At 65.1% G+C, this 21,160-nt stretch overlaps 1 protein-coding gene across 1 annotated transcript in view; it reads left to right on the top strand.

Moving 5' to 3' along the window:
* The window catches only part of LOC309796273 (uncharacterized protein), a gene marked incomplete at its 5' end in the record, with an annotated part of 56,098 nt that overhangs the window by 14,918 nt on the left and 20,020 nt on the right, over positions 1–21,160 (top strand). Inside the window, 3 exons of the mRNA XM_082609317.1 lie at positions 1,978–2,050; positions 9,056–9,128; positions 16,133–16,205. Of these exons, the coding sequence (XP_082465443.1) occupies positions 1,978–2,050; positions 9,056–9,128; positions 16,133–16,205 (219 nt within the window). The remainder of the gene's footprint in view (positions 1–1,977; positions 2,051–9,055; positions 9,129–16,132; positions 16,206–21,160) is intronic.

Below are 21,160 nucleotides of genomic sequence, written 5' to 3'. Positions count from 1 at the left end.
GCCCTGCTGGGGGGTTGGGGGAGGTGGTGTCTCTTCCTTTGGGGGCTTCTCCTTGGCAGTAGGAGCGCACAGGTAGAGGCATCCCAAGGAACCCTTGCATCGGTGGGTCCATCTCCACACCCCTCTGGGAGCGGTTTCGAGTCCACGTTGCCTGGGCCACATGTCCTGGCGACCGGGACCCTGTCATGTCTGCACACCTTAGGACGGGCACCCACCTGGTTCGTGTCGGGCAGAACCCTAGCTCTCTCAGGACATTGATTCCCAGCTAGAGGTGGCACAAGGACCTGGGTTTCTCCTCTTCCTGCGTGGTTGCCTCTCTGCTGTTCTCATCCAGGTACGTGAACTGGCTTAAGGGCTCAGGAGCAGGCCCGAGAGGGTCTAGGCCACTGTGGCAGCGGGAGGAACTGACGGGGTGCCAGGGAGCTGGGGCAGATTGCCCCTGCTCAGCTCCAGGGGTGTCAGTCAGGCAGTCACTCTGCCATGGAGTGCCCGGGGTAGGGGGTGCAGGGAGGTGGTTTGGAGTTGCTGGGACAGGGGTAGGTCCGGTCCGCAAAGGCAGGTGACCTTGGGGAGGGCCATCTGTTCAGCAGACCCTTCTGGGGAGCTCTCCACGGGAGTGTGTCTGTACTCTGGCCTCAAACCCCCCGGACTCGTTCCCTGCTCCACTCGTTCATTCGTAAACACGCAGGTACACGGACGTGTGCGTGGGCGCGCGTGCGTATCACGCGTGCGTCATATGTAAGCACGTGTACGTACGCTTCTAGAGCGTGTACAAAAGGTCCCTTCTCTTGTACTTTTTCCCTGTAAGCGCCTCGGGGGCGCCGCCGTGGATAGAACTTTCTGCCAGTCAAAGCCAAAGCCCTCACCGTTGCTCGGTGGCCGCTCCCAAGTTGTCCCCGTGTGCGGAGGGAAGCACGCGTCCTTTCTGCCAGCGTATGTATGCTCCCGGGGTTGAATGCAGGTGAAGCCAACGGGCCGCAGAGGGCTGTGTGCATGTCGCCTGCTCCCTGATCCCACCAGGCTCACGTAGTGATAGGTAGTCTTCTGCCTTTTCGGCTGCTCTCACGGCACTGTGGGCGTGCCGTGGCGTTGGCACGTCTGTGCGGAGTCGACGTCGTGTTCCGCTAGGTCCCCTCTGGTTCTTTTCGGACAGCTGCCCAGGGTAGGGTGCCCTTGTGTGTGCCCGGAGGCAGGAGCATAGGATGTCTCACGTGCCCCTCGTCTTTGGGCGCTGGGCTTCCGCCTTGTTCCTCCCTCTCCTCTCGTGTCTCCCACGGAACCGGCTCTGAGGCGCGGGCCACTGAGTCGTAGTTACCAGGGTGTGGGTGAGCGAGAGCAGGGTACGTTTTCCGGCGTCCGCCTCCACCCAGAGGAGAGGAGCAGGGTAAATCTCAAGTGGGCCACGTCCCAGAGCACGTGCCCTTATGCCCGGAAAGTCCGTGCGGTGGACCTTTGTGCGGCCCGAGGGGAGACGAGTTGGTGCCCCTTTACCCACGCGTCGTAGGAGCCGCTGGCAAGTTGTGGAGGACGCGCGCGGGCTTGCCAGGATGCCTGGGGGTGTCCCGCCGTAGTCCCACGGGTGCAGAGGCGAGGAGACACGCTCTGCGCCTGTAAACGCCAGGGTGTGATGGCTGTGCTTCCCACCGGAAAGCGTTTTGGGGGGATGACGGGACCAAGGGTTTCACCGGACGCGCTTCTTTGTGTACAGACTGCTTCTGTCTTAACGGCCCCCCCTGCCCCGGATGGCACCCGTGCCATTTCGGAAGGACGAGTGGAGCTGATTCTTCATGCTTGCGCCTTGTTCGGAAGTGTTTGGTTGACCCGGGGGTGCCGGTACGAATAGGAACCGAAGGCACTCTCTCTCAGGGTTACTCTGGCGGGGGTGTACGCGGACCGCCCCCCCCCCCACCCCGTTCACCAGCACCGTGGCGGTCCCACACTGAGTGATGGGCGTTGTTTGTCTCTTTATCATTGCAGAGGAGACAGAGCGGAAGAAAGGAGGAAGAGGGAAATCGGGGACGTCGGTCACCTCCAGGCGCTGGTGTTCTGGGTGAGTGCGTGCTCCTTGTTCTCTCCCCTTACGCCGTCTGAAATAGTCTATTTCATCAGAGGAAAAAGGCAGTGATTCTGGTAGTTCGGCAAGGCTCAAGAAGGAGGGACTCCCAGGTGGGATCGCGTGGCACGGGGACACCGGTGTACTGTGCCGGAGTTCTTGGCCATGGTAGGAAAGGCCCTCGAGTCAGATCCTGACTGGGGAGCCGGAAGAAAGACGTGCATGGGCGAGCCTCTAAGAGCATCTGTGTACGGTTACCCTAGGTGATGGGTACGTGGCATTTGAGGTCAGTGCCCTGCGGGAGCGGGGAGAGTGAAAAGGGATCGGGCCCGGGCCGCTTGCACCGGCACCAGGACCCGGGCTGGGCTCCAGCCTCCGTGAAGCCAACCGCCCGTGACGTGATCACTCGGCGCCCCACCTCACCCCCGAGATGCAGCAGTGCCAGCCCAGCCCGACGTGGGGGCCGGCGGTGGGAGACCCTTTGAGGGAGAGCCAGGCCTCGTGGGCTTTTTGCCTCCTGTGCTCTGAGGGGAGCCCGTGATAGCTGTTCCTCCCGTCCTCTCCCGATCGCTCTTGGGCCCAGCTCTCTCCACCACGGCCCTCCACCAAGCCAGGAAGGACTCGGGAACGTGCCCTTGCGGGATGATGAAGAGGGGGCGCCCGCTGGGCGGCGTGGAGGTCTGGCCCGGGGCAGCCCGCTGTAGGGCTCCTTGCACTCCCCAAGTCTGCCTCTTGGACAGAGGCGACCAAGGAACTTGACAGTGCGGGGCCTTTCAGGAGGTGTACGTCCCTTCTTCCGTGTGGGAAGTGTGGCCTGAGTGGGTGCGTGACCAGCAGCCGGAGGTGTTTTCTTTCTGTCTCTGTATGTTCCTTCTCCCTCCTGTCTTCTGTTGAAACAGTCTTGCCGGGAGCAGGGCGCCTCCTACCCTGGCTCAGAGTAATTGAAGGCTTCTCCAGGTGGGCTGGTGAGCGTGTGGCGCCGTGGTTTAGCGAGGCGTCACGGCACAGGGGTCGGCGGCGTGGCTGCCGTTTGGTGGTTAGCGAAGGGCGGAGACAGGGTTCGAGCAGCAAGGGCAGCGTGGCCTTTCTGGGGTGACTCTGCCTTCCCGAGGACCCTGTTTGGCCATCCCAAGAGCCCTTCACGGTACTATCTGGGCGTCGAGTCAAGTCATCCGGCGTGGGGCGTGGGTCCCGGAAGACGTGCACTCGGCACGGCGGGGCTCTTTTGGGTTTTCTTTCCTCGACGCACCTCAGTACCGCGGCTTGAAAGAATTGCCAAGGCCCGGAGGCGCAGCCGATTCGGAGTTAGAGGAAGAGAGGAAGACGTGCTGAGACAAAAGCGAGGGAAGAGGAGAGAAGACGCGATCACTTCCCGTCCCGTCCCGTCCCGTCCCTCCGGTTCCTTCCAGCACGGAGGACGCGTGGTGCTTCCCGAGGCGGCGGTGAACCCGAGCTCTCTTCTCTTTCCAAGGCCTCGTGTCCCCGGAGCACTTGGCATCCAGAGTGTGTTCCTTCAGCCAACATGGGTGGGGCCGGTGGCAGCAGTGGACCCAGTGGCCCGCCCCGCCCTCCATCCAAGACAGCACAACCAGGCAGGCGCTGAGAGGACGCTTAAGGGCAGGAACCTGTGTCTAAACCACATTCCCCAGTGCACCGGAAAGAAACGAAAGAGGGGTCCCCGGTGGCTCCCAGTCGCTCCGAGGTGTAAAGCACAGCGAGTTGGCGGGAGACGACACCCACCCACACACCCACCCCGGGGGTGTCTTCCCATCCCTGGCCTTCCCCTGGGCGGTGTCAGGAGACTGACCCGCTCCGGCGTCTCTGGGGCAGCGCCCGGCCGCCCTCCCTTCGGACCCGTGTGTGCCACCGTCCACGCCTGAACACCAAACCCCACTCCCAGCCCCCCGCCCCCGGGCCGCCATGGGAGAAGAGCCAGGTCCTCGGGGGCCGTCCATCGTCTTGCCATAGGAGGCCGAGCTCGCCCCGCACCGCGTCTGTGCCTGTGGGCCGCCGCCGGCCCTTTGCTTCGGGCTGCTTGCCCGTCGGTGACTGGTGAGAAGGTGCCTCGCCAGGCACCGGCCAGACGTGACTGGATCTGTGTGCTCACACTCAGAGTGTTTCCCGAGGTCTTAGGCAAATGTGGGTTGCTAAAGACACAGCTGCCGGTCCCCGGCTGGGTGCCTGGATGCGGAGTCATAAAGGCAGGCGAAGAGGGCCCCACAGAGACGAGGCTCCGCAGGATGGAGGGCCAGACGTTGAGGCGCGCCCCTCTGAAGTGGCCAGGTTGATGAGCCATGTTGCTTTTGCCAGGTTGGGCAGGGGTTGGCATTTCGTTTTTCCCTGGGCCAAGGGCAGAGGGAGAGGGCCTGGGGGAGGGGAAGGGGAAGGGGAAGGGCAGGTTGCCACTCGTGGTGCAGTACTGCCATCAAGAGGAACGGGTCCGCCGATGCCGCGAACCCCTATGCCGCGAACCCCGTACCCGTCCCTTCGTGGGGAGGAGTGACAAGGGATCGAAGTCGGGAACACTGGACAGTGGCCCCTGGAAGTCAAGAGCCCCGCCTGGGAAGGGGCGGGAAGCATGGCCCAAGGCCCGGCGGTGCCGTGGACGCTCCAGAGACGGGCAGTGGCACAGGGCGCACAGCCCGGCCGCCTGGCGTGTGGGGCTACAGGAAGCGGAGTCTCGGTGGACCCTGGAGGCCGCCACTTCCGGGCGGGACTAGAGGAAGCTGCTCCGAAGGAGGCCAGGCGATGGTTCTCCGGGCACTTGGCCGCGTGTCCCTTCCCCTCGGAGCCAGAGCAGGTTCGGCCTGGGCGGGCCCAGGGCCCCGGAAGCCTCTCTGGGCCGCGGGGCGGCCCAGCCAGAGACCACCGCGGGCCACGGGAGTTGTGCCGCCCTTGGCGGCAGCGGCCGAGGCGGGCCCAGTGACCTTTTGCTCTCCAGCTCAGAGACGACACGTGGAGCCTGGCTACCCAGTGCCGAGGGTGCCCGAGGCCCAGTGAGAGCTGGCAGTCGGAGTCCAGAAGGGGACGGCGCTCGCGGGACGCAGGAGCCACCGCAGGAGGAGACCTTCACCTGTGCCCAAGAGTCTAGTCGGTGGCTGCGGTGCCATCTCCCAGGGTCTCCGGGATTGTGGCCCAGGCCTGGCCTGGCCTGTCCCGAGGGCTCCCGGACCGGGTTCCCGGAGAGGAGAGGGCAGGACCCGAGAGGAGAGAAGCTGAGGTGAGCCCCGCCGAGTGGACCCCCGGGCCAGGCATTTGCAGCACGCTTCAGCGTTCTCCCCACGAGGCCCTGAGCCTCAGTTCAGCGACGAGAAGGCAAGGCCCCGGCTTGCACTGCGGCCTGGCCCTCCAGGCCTCGGCCCTGTGCTTGCACCTGCAGCCCAGCCAGGGAATCAAGGGGAAGAGATCTGAAGAGGCTGCCTGAAGCTCAGGTCTGTTGGACTGAGAGAAACGCCTCCCCGCCTTGCCCTCTCCCCCATGACCACCACTCATCCAGCTTGTCTGCGAAGGCCAGGAACGAGGTGCATACCCCTGGGCACACGGGGCTGCCTTCAAGGCCCGGGCTGACCCGATAGGCCGCTTCTGGAACAAGCTGTGCGGTGTCTCGTTCCTGCCCTTTGCCCAGCTCTTCCCTGCCCGGGTGGGGGTGCGTGGTGGGCTGGTTTGGGGGCCCGGTCCCAGGGCGGGGGAGGGTCGGGGTGCGGTGTGGAGGGAGGGCTTCCGACTGGGAGCAAGTCTCCAGGCTGGACCCCTCCCTCCCTCCACACGTACCCCTCCTGGAAGGGTGCTGAAACCCGCCCCGCGCCCCTCTCTTTTCGCGCCTGTGAGTGGCCCGACACGTTGTCAGGCGACCTTACGTGGGCAGAGCCTTTCCTTGGGGCCTGGTCCTGAGGGAGCTATGCGCTCTGACTGTTCGCCGGCCCCAGGTGCTCTCAGTGTGCCCCTCTGGCCGGGGCCAGCGGCTGCCTCTGCAGAACGTGGAGCCGCTTGTGAAAAATCCCAGGAGTCTTCCCCAAACGAGAGGACCCCCGGGTCGTCCACAGGGAGGGAGGCCTAGGAATAGGGCGTCCCCCGGCCGCAAAGCTCCTGTTCCCGAGGAAGACGGACCTGGAGCCCCTCGCTGCGGACGGTGCCGTCCCTCTGTGCGTACCGATCATGGCCCACTTCCATCCCATCGCGGGTGGGTCCTGGATACCCTGTGTCCCAAGGCCCAGGAAGGGCCTCCCGGGATCCGGCGGGCCCTGGGACCCGGACTCTCTTGGAGGGAGCCAGAAGTAAACAGACCGAAACACAGCTGGAACTGTGAGAGAGTGGAACGTGCAGTGTGCCCCTGCATTACTCTTCCTGGTCTGCGTCTGGCAGCAAGCAGGAAGGAGGAAAGGTTCTCCGGGCTGTCTGCGGGGTGCTGCCCCCGACAGGGGACCGGGCGGCCACCTCCTCCCCTCTCCCCGTGGTCCACGGTGGCTGGGCCCGGGGCCACCGCCGGGGCACCGGCAACGGGTCCTGGGTCCCCGGTGGCCCTGAGACCCCAGGGACCCCACTGGCCGACCTCACTCCTGCCGGGAGGCCCAGGATCCAGGGCCCAGATGCCCTGGGGTGGAGCTTCAGCTCCTTGTTCCTGAACATGGCGGCTGCCGAGGCCCCGGCCCCGAGAGTGGGGAGCGCGGCGGGCCGGGCCTGGCAGCCAGGGGCTCCTCGGTGGGCGAGCCCGGCCCCGAACCCCACCGCGTGTCGCTTCCACACCTACTCTGGAGGCGTGCCCGGCGGCCAGGTTCGGCCCGGGAGTCCTCTGAGTGCTCCAAAGGCAGCCCTCCTCCCGTCACAGGCCTTCCCCAAGGTACATCCACAGGCAGGGGCTGGAGGCCGTGCTCAAAAAGCTTCCGCTTGATGGCACTGTTGCTCCAGAAATGCCCAGCACCTTCGCGAGCGCGGCCTCTCCCTCCGCCCTTTGCGGATCAAAAAAGGCCCAGGGACAGAGGCCCAGGGAGGCCCAAGAGCCATCCTAGCCTTCCGAGTGGGGTGGGCCCTGCTGGGGGGTTGGGGGAGGTGGTGTCTCTTCCTTTGGGGGCTTCTCCTTGGCAGTAGGAGCGCACAGGTAGAGGCATCCCAAGGAACCCTTGCATCGGTGGGTCCATCTCCACACCCCTCTGGGAGCGGTTTCGAGTCCACGTTGCCTGGGCCACATGTCCTGGCGACCGGGACCCTGTCATGTCTGCACACCTTAGGACGGGCACCCACCTGGTTCGTGTCGGGCAGAACCCTAGCTCTCTCAGGACATTGATTCCCAGCTAGAGGTGGCACAAGGACCTGGGTTTCTCCTCTTCCTGCGTGGTTGCCTCTCTGCTGTTCTCATCCAGGTACGTGAACTGGCTTAAGGGCTCAGGAGCAGGCCCGAGAGGGTCTAGGCCACTGTGGCAGCGGGAGGAACTGACGGGGTGCCAGGGAGCTGGGGCAGATTGCCCCTGCTCAGCTCCAGGGGTGTCAGTCAGGCAGTCACTCTGCCATGGAGTGCCCGGGGTAGGGGGTGCAGGGAGGTGGTTTGGAGTTGCTGGGACAGGGGTAGGTCCGGTCCGCAAAGGCAGGTGACCTTGGGGAGGGCCATCTGTTCAGCAGACCCTTCTGGGGAGCTCTCCACGGGAGTGTGTCTGTACTCTGGCCTCAAACCCCCCGGACTCGTTCCCTGCTCCACTCGTTCATTCGTAAACACGCAGGTACACGGACGTGTGCGTGGGCGCGCGTGCGTATCACGCGTGCGTCATATGTAAGCACGTGTACGTACGCTTCTAGAGCGTGTACAAAAGGTCCCTTCTCTTGTACTTTTTCCCTGTAAGCGCCTCGGGGGCGCCGCCGTGGATAGAACTTTCTGCCAGTCAAAGCCAAAGCCCTCACCGTTGCTCGGTGGCCGCTCCCAAGTTGTCCCCGTGTGCGGAGGGAAGCACGCGTCCTTTCTGCCAGCGTATGTATGCTCCCGGGGTTGAATGCAGGTGAAGCCAACGGGCCGCAGAGGGCTGTGTGCATGTCGCCTGCTCCCTGATCCCACCAGGCTCACGTAGTGATAGGTAGTCTTCTGCCTTTTCGGCTGCTCTCACGGCACTATGGGCGTGCCGTGGCGTTGGCACGTCTGTGCGGAGTCGACGTCGTGTTCCGCTAGGTCCCCTCTGGTTCTTTTCGGACAGCTGCCCAGGGTAGGGTGCCCTTGTGTGTGCCCGGAGGCAGGAGCATAGGATGTCTCACGTGCCCCTCGTCTTTGGGCGCTGGGCTTCCGCCTTGTTCCTCCCTCTCCTCTCGTGTCTCCCACGGAACCGGCTCTGAGGCGCGGGCCACTGAGTCGTAGTTACCAGGGTGTGGGTGAGCGAGAGCAGGGTACGTTTTCCGGCGTCCGCCTCCACCCAGAGGAGAGGAGCAGGGTAAATCTCAAGTGGGCCACGTCCCAGAGCACGTGCCCTTATGCCCGGAAAGTCCGTGCGGTGGACCTTTGTGCGGCCCGAGGGGAGACGAGTTGGTGCCCCTTTACCCACGCGTCGTAGGAGCCGCTGGCAAGTTGTGGAGGACGCGCGCGGGCTTGCCAGGATGCCTGGGGGTGTCCCGCCGTAGTCCCACGGGTGCAGAGGCGAGGAGACACGCTCTGCGCCTGTAAACGCCAGGGTGTGATGGCTGTGCTTCCCACCGGAAAGCGTTTTGGGGGGATGACGGGATCAAGGGTTTCACCGGACGCGCTTCTTTGTGTACAGACTGCTTCTGTCTTAACGGCCCCCCCTGCCCCGGATGGCACCCGTGCCATTTCGGAAGGACGAGTGGAGCTGATTCTTCATGCTTGCGCCTTGTTCGGAAGTGTTTGGTTGACCCGGGGGTGCCGGTACGAATAGGAACCGAAGGCACTCTCTCTCAGGGTTACTCTGGCGGGGGTGTACGCGGACCGCCCCCCCCCCCCCACCCCGTTCACCAGCACCGTGGCGGTCCCACACTGAGTGATGGGCGTTGTTTGTCTCTTTATCATTGCAGAGGAGACAGAGCGGAAGAAAGGAGGAAGAGGGAAATCGGGGACGTCGGTCACCTCCAGGCGCTGGTGTTCTGGGTGAGTGCGTGCTCCTTGTTCTCTCCCCTTACGCCGTCTGAAATAGTCTATTTCATCAGAGGAAAAAGGCAGTGATTCTGGTAGTTCGGCAAGGCTCAAGAAGGAGGGACTCCCAGGTGGGATCGCGTGGCACGGGGACACCGGTGTACTGTGCCGGAGTTCTTGGCCATGGTAGGAAAGGCCCTCGAGTCAGATCCTGACTGGGGAGCCGGAAGAAAGAGGTGCATGGGCGAGCCTCTAAGAGCATCTGTGTACGGTTACCCTAGGTGATGGGTACGTGGCATTTGAGGTCAGTGCCCTGCGGGAGCGGGGAGAGTGAAAAGGGATCGGGCCCGGGCCGCTTGCACCGGCACCAGGACCCGGGCTGGGCTCCAGCCTCCGTGAAGCCAACCGCCCGTGACGTGATCACTCGGCGCCCCACCTCACCCCCGAGATGCAGCAGTGCCAGCCCAGCCCGACGTGGGGGCCGGCGGTGGGAGACCCTTTGAGGGAGAGCCAGGCCTCGTGGGCTTTTTGCCTCCTGTGCTCTGAGGGGAGCCCGTGATAGCTGTTCCTCCCGTCCTCTCCCGATCGCTCTTGGGCCCAGCTCTCTCCACCACGGCCCTCCACCAAGCCAGGAAGGACTCGGGAACGTGCCCTTGCGGGATGATGAAGAGGGGGCGCCTGCTGGGCGGCGTGGAGGTCTGGCCCGGGGCAGCCCGCTGTAGGGCTCCTTGCACTCCCCAAGTCTGCCTCTTGGACAGAGGCGACCAAGGAACTTGACAGTGCGGGGCCTTTCAGGAGGTGTACGTCCCTTCTTCCGTGTGGGAAATGTGGCCTGAGTGGGTGCGTGACCAGCAGCCGGAGGTGTTTTCTTTCTGTCTCTGTGTGTTCCTTCTCCCTCCTGTCTTCTGTTGAAACAGTCTTGCCGGGAGCAGGGCGCCTCCTACCCTGGCTCAGAGTAATTGAAGGCTTCTCCAGGTGGGCTGGTGAGCGTGTGGCGCCGTGGTTTAGCGAGGCGTCACGGCACAGGGGTCGGCGGCGTGGCTGCCGTTTGGTGGTTAGCGAAGGGCGGAGACAGGGTTCGAGCAGCAAGGGCAGCGTGGCCTTTCTGGGGTGACTCTGCCTTCCCGAGGACCCTGTTTGGCCATCCCAAGAGCCCTTCACGGTACTATCTGGGCGTCGAGTCAAGTCATCCGGCGTGGGGCGTGGGTCCCGGAAGACGTGCACTCGGCACGGCGGGGCTCTTTTGGGTTTTCTTTCCTCGACGCACCTCAGTACCGCGGCTTGAAAGAATTGCCAAGGCCCGGAGGCGCAGCCGATTCGGAGTTAGAGGAAGAGAGGAAGACGTGCTGAGACAAAAGCGAGGGAAGAGGAGAGAAGACGCGATCACTTCCCGTCCCGTCCCGTCCCGTCCCTCCGGTTCCTTCCAGCACGGAGGACGCGTGGTGCTTCCCGAGGCGGCGGTGAACCCGAGCTCTCTTCTCTTTCCAAGGCCTCGTGTCCCCGGAGCACTTGGCATCCAGAGTGTGTTCCTTCAGCCAACATGGGTGGGGCCGGTGGCAGCAGTGGACCCAGTGGCCCGCCCCGCCCTCCATCCAAGACAGCACAACCAGGCAGGCGCTGAGAGGACGCTTAAGGGCAGGAACCTGTGTCTAAACCACATTCCCCAGTGCACCGGAAAGAAACGAAAGAGGGGTCCCCGGTGGCTCCCAGTCGCTCCGAGGTGTAAAGCACAGCGAGTTGGCGGGAGACGACACCCACCCACACACCCACCCCGGGGGTGTCTTCCCATCCCTGGCCTTCCCCTGGGCGGTGTCAGGAGACTGACCCGCTCTGGCGTCTCTGGGGCAGCGCCCGGCCGCCCTCCCTTCGGACCCGTGTGTGCCACCGTCCACGCCTGAACACCAAACCCCACTCCCAGCCCCCCGCCCCCGGGCCGCCATGGGAGAAGAGCCAGGTCCTCGGGGGCCGTCCATCGTCTTGCCATAGGAGGCCGAGCTCGCCCCGCACCGCGTCTGTGCCTGTGGGCCGCCGCCGGCCCTTTGCTTCGGGCTGCTTGCCCGTCGGTGACTGGTGAGAAGGTGCCTCGCCAGGCACCGGCCAGACGTGACTGGATCTGTGTGCTCACACTCAGAGTGTTTCCCGAGGTCTTAGGCAAATGTGGGTTGCTAAAGACACAGCTGCCGGTCCCCGGCTGGGTGCCTGGATGCGGAGTCATAAAGGCAGGCGAAGAGGGCCCCACAGAGACGAGGCTCCGCAGGATGGAGGGCCAGACGTTGAGGCGCGCCCCTCTGAAGTGGCCAGGTTGATGAGCCATGTTGCTTTTGCCAGGTTGGGCAGGGGTTGGCATTTCGTTTTTCCCTGGGCCAAGGGCAGAGGGAGAGGGCCTGGGGGAGGGGAAGGGGAAGGGGAAGGGCAGGTTGCCACTCGTGGTGCAGTACTGCCATCAAGAGGAACGGGTCCGCCGATGCCGCGAACCCCTATGCCGCGAACCCCGTACCCGTCCCTTCGTGGGGAGGAGTGACAAGGGATCGAAGTCGGGAACACTGGACAGTGGCCCCTGGAAGTCAAGAGCCCCGCCTGGGAAGGGGCGGGAAGCATGGCCCAAGGCCCGGCGGTGCCGTGGACGCTCCAGAGACGGGCAGTGGCACAGGGCGCACAGCCCGGCCGCCTGGCGTGTGGGGCTACAGGAAGCGGAGTCTCGGTGGACCCTGGAGGCCGCCACTTCCGGGCGGGACTAGAGGAAGCTGCTCCGAAGGAGGCCAGGCGATGGTTCTCCGGGCACTTGGCCGCGTGTCCCTTCCCCTCGGAGCCAGAGCAGGTTCGGCCTGGGCGGGCCCAGGGCCCCGGAAGCCTCTCTGGGCCGCGGGGCGGCCCAGCCAGAGACCACCGCGGGCCACGGGAGTTGTGCCGCCCTTGGCGGCAGCGGCCGAGGCGGGCCCAGTGACCTTTTGCTCTCCAGCTCAGAGACGACACGTGGAGCCTGGCTACCCAGTGCCGAGGGTGCCCGAGGCCCAGTGAGAGCTGGCAGTCGGAGTCCAGAAGGGGACGGCGCTCGCGGGACGCAGGAGCCACCGCAGGAGGAGACCTTCACCTGTGCCCAAGAGTCTAGTCGGTGGCTGCGGTGCCATCTCCCAGGGTCTCCGGGATTGTGGCCCAGGCCTGGCCTGGCCTGTCCCGAGGGCTCCCGGACCGGGTTCCCGGAGAGGAGAGGGCAGGACCCGAGAGGAGAGAAGCTGAGGTGAGCCCCGCCGAGTGGACCCCCGGGCCAGGCATTTGCAGCACGCTTCAGCGTTCTCCCCACGAGGCCCTGAGCCTCAGTTCAGCGACGAGAAGGCAAGGCCCCGGCTTGCACTGCGGCCTGGCCCTCCAGGCCTCGGCCCTGTGCTTGCACCTGCAGCCCAGCCAGGGAATCAAGGGGAAGAGATCTGAAGAGGCTGCCTGAAGCTCAGGTCTGTTGGACTGAGAGAAACGCCTCCCCGCCTTGCCCTCTCCCCCATGACCACCACTCATCCAGCTTGTCTGCGAAGGCCAGGAACGAGGTGCATACCCCTGGGCACACGGGGCTGCCTTCAAGTCCCGGGCTGACCCGATAGGCCGCTTCTGGAACAAGCTGTGCGGTGTCTCGTTCCTGCCCTTTGCCCAGCTCTTCCCTGCCCGGGTGGGGGTGCGTGGTGGGCTGGTTTGGGGGCCCGGTCCCAGGGCGGGGGAGGGTCGGGGTGCGGTGTGGAGGGAGGGCTTCCGACTGGGAGCAAGTCTCCAGGCTGGACCCCTCCCTCCCTCCACACGTACCCCTCCTGGAAGGGTGCTGAAACCCGCCCCGCGCCCCTCTCTTTTCGCGCCTGTGAGTGGCCCGACACGTTGTCAGGCGACCTTACGTGGGCAGAGCCTTTCCTTGGGGCCTGGTCCTGAGGGAACTATGCGCTCTGACTGTTCGCCGGCCCCAGGTGCTCTCAGTGTGCCCCTCTGGCCGGGGCCAGCGGCTGCCTCTGCAGAACGTGGAGCCGCTTGTGAAAAATCCCAGGAGTCTTCCCCAAACGAGAGGACCCCCGGGTCGTCCACAGGGAGGGAGGCCTAGGAATAGGGCGTCCCCCGGCCGCAAAGCTCCTGTTCCCGAGGAAGACGGACCTGGAGCCCCTCGCTGCGGACGGTGCCGTCCCTCTGTGCGTACCGGTCATGGCCCACTTCCATCCCATCGCGGGTGGGTCCTGGATACCCTGTGTCCCAAGGCCCAGGAAGGGCCTCCCGGGATCCGGCGGGCCCTGGGACCCGGACTCTCTTGGAGGGAGCCAGAAGTAAACAGACCGAAACACAGCTGGAACTGTGAGAGAGTGGAACGTGCAGTGTGCCCCTGCATTACTCTTCCTGGTCTGCGTCTGGCAGCAAGCAGGAAGGAGGAAAGGTTCTCCGGGCTGTCTGCGGGGTGCTGCCCCCGACAGGGGACCGGGCGGCCACCTCCTCCCCTCTCCCCGTGGTCCACGGTGGCTGGGCCCGGGGCCACCGCCGGGGCACCGGCAACGGGTCCTGGGTCCCCGGTGGCCCTGAGACCCCAGGGACCCCACTGGCCGACCTCACTCCTGCCGGGAGGCCCAGGATCCAGGGCCCAGATGCCCTGGGGTGGAGCTTCAGCTCCTTGTTCCTGAACATGGCGGCTGCCGAGGCCCCGGCCCCGAGAGTGGGGAGCGCGGCGGGCCGGGCCTGGCAGCCAGGGGCTCCTCGGTGGGCGAGCCCGGCCCCGAACCCCACCGCGTGTCGCTTCCACACCTACTCTGGAGGCGTGCCCGGCGGCCAGGTTCGGCCCGGGAGTCCTCTGAGTGCTCCAAAGGCAGCCCTCCTCCCGTCACAGGCCTTCCCCAAGGTACATCCACAGGCAGGGGCTGGAGGCCGTGCTCAAAAAGCTTCCGCTTGATGGCACTGTTGCTCCAGAAATGCCCAGCACCTTCGCGAGCGCGGCCTCTCCCTCCGCCCTTTGCGGATCAAAAAAGGCCCAGGGACAGAGGCCCAGGGAGGCCCAAGAGCCATCCTAGCCTTCCGAGTGGGGTGGGCCCTGCTGGGGGGTTGGGGGAGGTGGTGTCTCTTCCTTTGGGGGCTTCTCCTTGGCAGTAGGAGCGCACAGGTAGAGGCATCCCAAGGAACCCTTGCATCGGTGGGTCCATCTCCACACCCCTCTGGGAGCGGTTTCGAGTCCACGTTGCCTGGGCCACATGTCCTGGCGACCGGGACCCTGTCATGTCTGCACACCTTAGGACGGGCACCCACCTGGTTCGTGTCGGGCAGAACCCTAGCTCTCTCAGGACATTGATTCCCAGCTAGAGGTGGCACAAGGACCTGGGTTTCTCCTCTTCCTGCGTGGTTGCCTCTCTGCTGTTCTCATCCAGGTACGTGAACTGGCTTAAGGGCTCAGGAGCAGGCCCGAGAGGGTCTAGGCCACTGTGGCAGCGGGAGGAACTGACGGGGTGCCAGGGAGCTGGGGCAGATTGCCCCTGCTCAGCTCCAGGGGTGTCAGTCAGGCAGTCACTCTGCCATGGAGTGCCCGGGGTAGGGGGTGCAGGGAGGTGGTTTGGAGTTGCTGGGACAGGGGTAGGTCCGGTCCGCAAAGGCAGGTGACCTTGGGGAGGGCCATCTGTTCAGCAGACCCTTCTGGGGAGCTCTCCACGGGAGTGTGTCTGTACTCTGGCCTCAAACCCCCCGGACTCGTTCCCTGCTCCACTCGTTCATTCGTAAACACGCAGGTACACGGACGTGTGCGTGGGCGCGCGTGCGTATCACGCGTGCGTCATATGTAAGCACGTGTACGTACGCTTCTAGAGCGTGTACAAAAGGTCCCTTCTCTTGTACTTTTTCCCTGTAAGCGCCTCGGGGGCGCCGCCGTGGATAGAACTTTCTGCCAGTCAAAGCCAAAGCCCTCACCGTTGCTCGGTGGCCGCTCCCAAGTTGTCCCCGTGTGCGGAGGGAAGCACGCGTCCTTTCTGCCAGCGTATGTATGCTCCCGGGGTTGAATGCAGGTGAAGCCAACGGGCCGCAGAGGGCTGTGTGCATGTCGCCTGCTCCCTGATCCCACCAGGCTCACGTAGTGATAGGTAGTCTTCTGCCTTTTCGGCTGCTCTCACGGCACTATGGGCGTGCCGTGGCGTTGGCACGTCTGTGCGGAGTCGACGTCGTGTTCCGCTAGGTCCCCTCTGGTTCTTTTCGGACAGCTGCCCAGGGTAGGGTGCCCTTGTGTGTGCCCGGAGGCAGGAGCATAGGATGTCTCACGTGCCCCTCGTCTTTGGGCGCTGGGCTTCCGCCTTGTTCCTCCCTCTCCTCTCGTGTCTCCCACGGAACCGGCTCTGAGGCGCGGGCCACTGAGTCGTAGTTACCAGGGTGTGGGTGAGCGAGAGCAGGGTACGTTTTCCGGCGTCCGCCTCCACCCAGAGGAGAGGAGCAGGGTAAATCTCAAGTGGGCCACGTCCCAGAGCACGTGCCCTTATGCCCGGAAAGTCCGTGCGGTGGACCTTTGTGCGGCCCGAGGGGAGACGAGTTGGTGCCCCTTTACCCACGCGTCGTAGGAGCCGCTGGCAAGTTGTGGAGGACGCGCGCGGGCTTGCCAGGATGCCTGGGGGTGTCCCGCCGTAGTCCCACGGGTGCAGAGGCGAGGAGACACGCTCTGCGCCTGTAAACGCCAGGGTGTGATGGCTGTGCTTCCCACCGGAAAGCGTTTTGGGGGGATGACGGGACCAAGGGTTTCACCGGACGCGCTTCTTTGTGTACAGACTGCTTCTGTCTTAACGGCCCCCCCTGCCCCGGATGGCACCCGTGCCATTTCGGAAGGACGAGTGGAGCTGATTCTTCATGCTTGCGCCTTGTTCGGAAGTGTTTGGTTGACCCGGGGGTGCCGGTACGAATAGGAACCGAAGGCACTCTCTCTCAGGGTTACTCTGGCGGGGGTGTACGCGGACCGCCCCCCCCCCCCACCCCGTTCACCAGCACCGTGGCGGTCCCACACTGAGTGATGGGCGTTGTTTGTCTCTTTATCATTGCAGAGGAGACAGAGCGGAAGAAAGGAGGAAGAGGGAAATCGGGGACGTCGGTCACCTCCAGGCGCTGGTGTTCTGGGTGAGTGCGTGCTCCTTGTTCTCTCCCCTTACGCCGTCTGAAATAGTCTATTTCATCAGAGGAAAAAGGCAGTGATTCTGGTAGTTCGGCAAGGCTCAAGAAGGAGGGACTCCCAGGTGGGATCGCGTGGCACGGGGACACCGGTGTACTGTGCCGGAGTTCTTGGCCATGGTAGGAAAGGCCCTCGAGTCAGATCCTGACTGGGGAGCCGGAAGAAAGAGGTGCATGGGCGAGCCTCTAAGAGCATCTGTGTACGGTTACCCTAGGTGATGGGTACGTGGCATTTGAGGTCAGTGCCCTGCGGGAGCGGGGAGAGTGAAAAGGGATCGGGCCCGGGCCGCTTGCACCGGCACCAGGACCCGGGCTGGGCTCCAGCCTCCGTGAAGCCAACCGCCCGTGACGTGATCACTCGGCGCCCCACCTCACCCCCGAGATGCAGCAGTGCCAGCCCAGCCCGACGTGGGGGCCGGCGGTGGGAGACCCTTTGAGGGAGAGCCAGGCCTCGTGGGCTTTTTGCCTCCTGTGCTCTGAGGGGAGCCCGTGATAGCTGTTCCTCCCGTCCTCTCCCGATCGCTCTTGGGCCCAGCTCTCTCCACCACGGCCCTCCACCAAGCCAGGAAGGACTCGGGAACGTGCCCTTGCGGGATGATGAAGAGGGGGCGCCCGCTGGGCGGCGTGGAGGTCTGGCCCGGGGCAGCCCGCTGTAGGGCTCCTTGCACTCCCCAAGTCTGCCTCTTGGACAGAGGCGACCAAGGAACTTGACAGTGCGGGGCCTTTCAGGAGGTGTACGTCCCTTCTTCCGTGTGGGAAGTGTGGCCTGAGTGGGTGCGTGACCAGCAGCCGGAGGTGTTTTCTTTCTGTCTCTGTATGTTCCTTCTCCCTCCTGTCTTCTGTTGAAACAGTCTTGCCGGGAGCAGGGCGCCTCCTACCCTGGCTCAGAGTAATTGAAGGCTTCTCCAGGTGGGCTGGTGAGCGTGTGGCGCCGTGGTTTAGCGAGGCGTCACGGCACAGGGGTCGGCGGCGTGGCTGCCGTTTGGTGGTTAGCGAAGGGCGGAGACAGGGTTCGAGCAGCAAGGGCAGCGTGGCCTTTCTGGGGTGACTCTGCCTTCCCGAGGACCCTGTTTGGCCATCCCAAGAGCCCTTCACGGTACTATCTGGGCGTCGAGTCAAGTCATCCGGCGTGGGGCGTGGGTCCCGGAAGACGTGCACTCGGCACGGCGGGGCTCTTTTGGGTTTTCTTTCCTCGACGCACCTCAGTACCGCGGCTTGAAAGAATTGCCAAGGCCCGGAGGCGCAGCCGATTCGGAGTTAGAGGAAGAGAGGAAGACGTGCTGAGACAAAAGCGAGGGAAGAGGAGAGAAGACGCGATCACTTCCCGTCCCGTCCCGTCCCGTCCCTCCGGTTCCTTCCAGCACGGAGGACGCGTGGTGCTTCCCGAGGCGGCGGTGAACCCGAGCTCTCTTCTCTTTCCAAGGCCTCGTGTCCCCGGAGCACTTGGCATCCAGAGTGTGTTCCTTCAGCCAACATGGGTGGGGCCGGTGGCAGCAGTGGACCCAGTGGCCCGCCCCGCCCTCCATCCAAGACAGCACAACCAGGCAGGCGCTGAGAGGACGCTTAAGGGCAGGAACCTGTGTCTAAACCACATTCCCCAGTGCACCGGAAAGAAACGAAAGAGGGGTCCCCGGTGGCTCCCAGTCGCTCCGAGGTGTAAAGCACAGCGAGTTGGCGGGAGACGACACCCACCCACACACCCACCCCGGGGGTGTCTTCCCATCCCTGGCCTTCCCCTGGGCGGTGTCAGGAGACTGACCCGCTCCGGCGTCTCTGGGGCAGCGCCCGGCCGCCCTCCCTTCGGACCCGTGTGTGCCACCGTCCACGCCTGAACACCAAACCCCACTCCCAGCCCCCCGCCCCCGGGCCGCCATGGGAGAAGAGCCAGGTCCTCGGGGGCCGTCCATCGTCTTGCCATAGGAGGCCGAGCTCGCCCCGCACCGCGTCTGTGCCTGTGGGCCGCCGCCGGCCCTTTGCTTCGGGCTGCTTGCCCGTCGGTGACTGGTGAGAAGGTGCCTCGCCAGGCACCGGCCAGACGTGACTGGATCTGTGTGCTCACACTCAGAGTGTTTCCCGAGGTCTTAGGCAAATGTGGGTTGCTAAAGACACAGCTGCCGGTCCCCGGCTGGGTGCCTGGATGCGGAGTCATAAAGGCAGGCGAAGAGGGCCCCACAGAGACGAGGCTCCGCAGGATGGAGGGCCAGACGTTGAGGCGCGCCCCTCTGAAGTGGCCAGGTTGATGAGCCATGTTGCTTTTGCCAGGTTGGGCAGGGGTTGGCATTTCGTTTTTCCCTGGGCCAAGGGCAGAGGGAGAGGGCCTGGGGGAGGGGAAGGGGAAGGGGAAGGGCAGGTTGCCACTCGTGGTGCAGTACTGCCATCAAGAGGAACGGGTCCGCCGATGCCGCGAACCCCTATGCCGCGAACCCCGTACCCGTCCCTTCGTGGGGAGGAGTGACAAGGGATCGAAGTCGGGAACACTGGACAGTGGCCCCTGGAAGTCAAGAGCCCCGCCTGGGAAGGGGCGGGAAGCATGGCCCAAGGCCCGGCGGTGCCGTGGACGCTCCAGAGACGGGCAGTGGCACAGGGCGCACAGCCCGGCCGCCTGGCGTGTGGGGCTACAGGAAGCGGAGTCTCGGTGGACCCTGGAGGCCGCCACTTCCGGGCGGGACTAGAGGAAGCTGCTCCGAAGGAGGCCAGGCGATGGTTCTCCGGGCACTTGGCCGCGTGTCCCTTCCCCTCGGAGCCAGAGCAGGTTCGGCCTGGGCGGGCCCAGGGCCCCGGAAGCCTCTCTGGGCCGCGGGGCGGCCCAGCCAGAGACCACCGCGGGCCACGGGAGTTGTGCCGCCCTTGGCGGCAGCGGCCGAGGCGGGCCCAGTGACCTTTTGCTCTCCAGCTCAGAGACGACACGTGGAGCCTGGCTACCCAGTGCCGAGGGTGCCCGAGGCCCAGTGAGAGCTGGCAGTCGGAGTCCAGAAGGGGACGGCGCTCGCGGGACGCAGGAGCCACCGCAGGAGGAGACCTTCACCTGTGCCCAAGAGTCTAGTCGGTGGCTGCGGTGCCATCTCCCAGGGTCTCCGGGATTGTGGCCCAGGCCTGGCCTGGCCTGTCCCGAGGGCTCCCGGACCGGGTTCCCGGAGAGGAGAGGGCAGGACCCGAGAGGAGAGAAGCTGAGGTGAGCCCCGCCGAGTGGACCCCCGGGCCAGGCATTTGCAGCACGCTTCAGCGTTCTCCCCACGAGGCCCTGAGCCTCAGTTCAGCGACGAGAAGGCAAGGCCCCGGCTTGCACTGCGGCCTGGCCCTCCAGGCCTCGGCCCTGTGCTTGCACCTGCAGCCCAGCCAGGGAATCAAGGGGAAGAGATCTGAAGAGGCTGCCTGAAGCTCAGGTCTGTTGGACTGAGAGAAACGCCTCCCCGCCTTGCCCTCTCCCCCATGACCACCACTCATCCAGCTTGTCTGCGAAGGCCAGGAACGAGGTGCATACCCCTGGGCACACGGGGCTGCCTTCAAGGCCCGGGCTGACCCGATAGGCCGCTTCTGGAACAAGCTGTGCGGTGTCTCGTTCCTGCCCTTTGCCCAGCTCTTCCCTGCCCGGGTGGGGGTGCGTGGTGGGCTGGTTTGGGGGCCCGGTCCCAGGGCGGGGGAGGGTCGGGGTGCGGTGTGGAGGGAGGGCTTCCGACTGGGAGCAAGTCTCCAGGCTGGACCCCTCCCTCCCTCCACACGTACCCCTCCTGGAAGGGTGCTGAAACCCGCCCCGCGCCCCTCTCTTTTCGCGCCTGTGAGTGGCCCGACACGTTGTCAGGCGACCTTACGTGGGCAGAGCCTTTCCTTGGGGCCTGGTCCTGAGGGAACTATGCGCTCTGACTGTTCGCCGGCCCCAGGTGCTCTCAGTGTGCCCCTCTGGCCGGGGCCAGCGGCTGCCTCTGCAGAACGTGGAGCCGCTTGTGAAAAATCCCAGGAGTCTTCCCCAAACGAGAGGACCCCCGGGTCGTCCACAGGGAGGGAGGCCTAGGAATAGGGCGTCCCCCGGCCGCAAAGCTCCTGTTCCCGAGGAAGACGGACCTGGAGCCCCTCGCTGCGGACGGTGCCGTCCCTCTGTGCGTACCGGTCATGGCCCACTTCCATCCCATCGCGGGTGGGTCCTGGATACCCTGTGTCCCAAGGCCCAGGAAGGGCCTCCCGGGATCCGGCGGGCCCTGGGACCCGGACTCTCTTGGAGGGAGCCAGAAGTAAACAGACCGAAACACAGCTGGAACTGTGAGAGAGTGGAACGTGCAGTGTGCCCCTGCATTACTCTTCCTGGTCTGCGTCTGGCAGCAAGCAGGAAGGAGGAAAGGTTCTCCGGGCTGTCTGCGGGGTGCTGCCCCCGACAGGGGACCGGGCGGCCACCTCCTCCCCTCTCCCCGTGGTCCACGGTGGCTGGGCCCGGGGCCACCGCCGGGGCACCGGCAACGGGTCCTGGGTCCCCGGTGGCCCTGAGACCCCAGGGACCCCACTGGCCGACCTCACTCCTGCCGGGAGGCCCAGGATCCAGGGCCCAGATGCCCTGGGGTGGAGCTTCAGCTCCTTGTTCCTGAACATGGCGGCTGCCGAGGCCCCGGCCCCGAGAGTGGGGAGCGCGGCGGGCCGGGCCTGGCAGCCAGGGGCTCCTCGGTGGGCGAGCCCGGCCCCGAACCCCACCGCGTGTCGCTTCCACACCTACTCTGGAGGCGTGCCCGGCGGCCAGGTTCGGCCCGGGAGTCCTCTGAGTGCTCCAAAGGCAGCCCTCCTCCCGTCACAGGCCTTCCCCAAGGTACATCCACAGGCAGGGGCTGGAGGCCGTGCTCAAAAAGCTTCCGCTTGATGGCACTGTTGCTCCAGAAATGCCCAGCACCTTCGCGAGCGCGGCCTCTCCCTCCGCCCTTTGC

This window comes from Mesoplodon mirus, assembly GCF_964341445.2.
Source record: "Mesoplodon mirus genome assembly, chromosome: X".
Lineage (NCBI taxonomy): Eukaryota > Metazoa > Chordata > Mammalia > Artiodactyla > Ziphiidae > Mesoplodon > Mesoplodon mirus.
The sequence above is the reverse complement of the archived record's forward strand: the minus strand, read 5'-3'. Positions and strand labels throughout refer to the sequence as shown.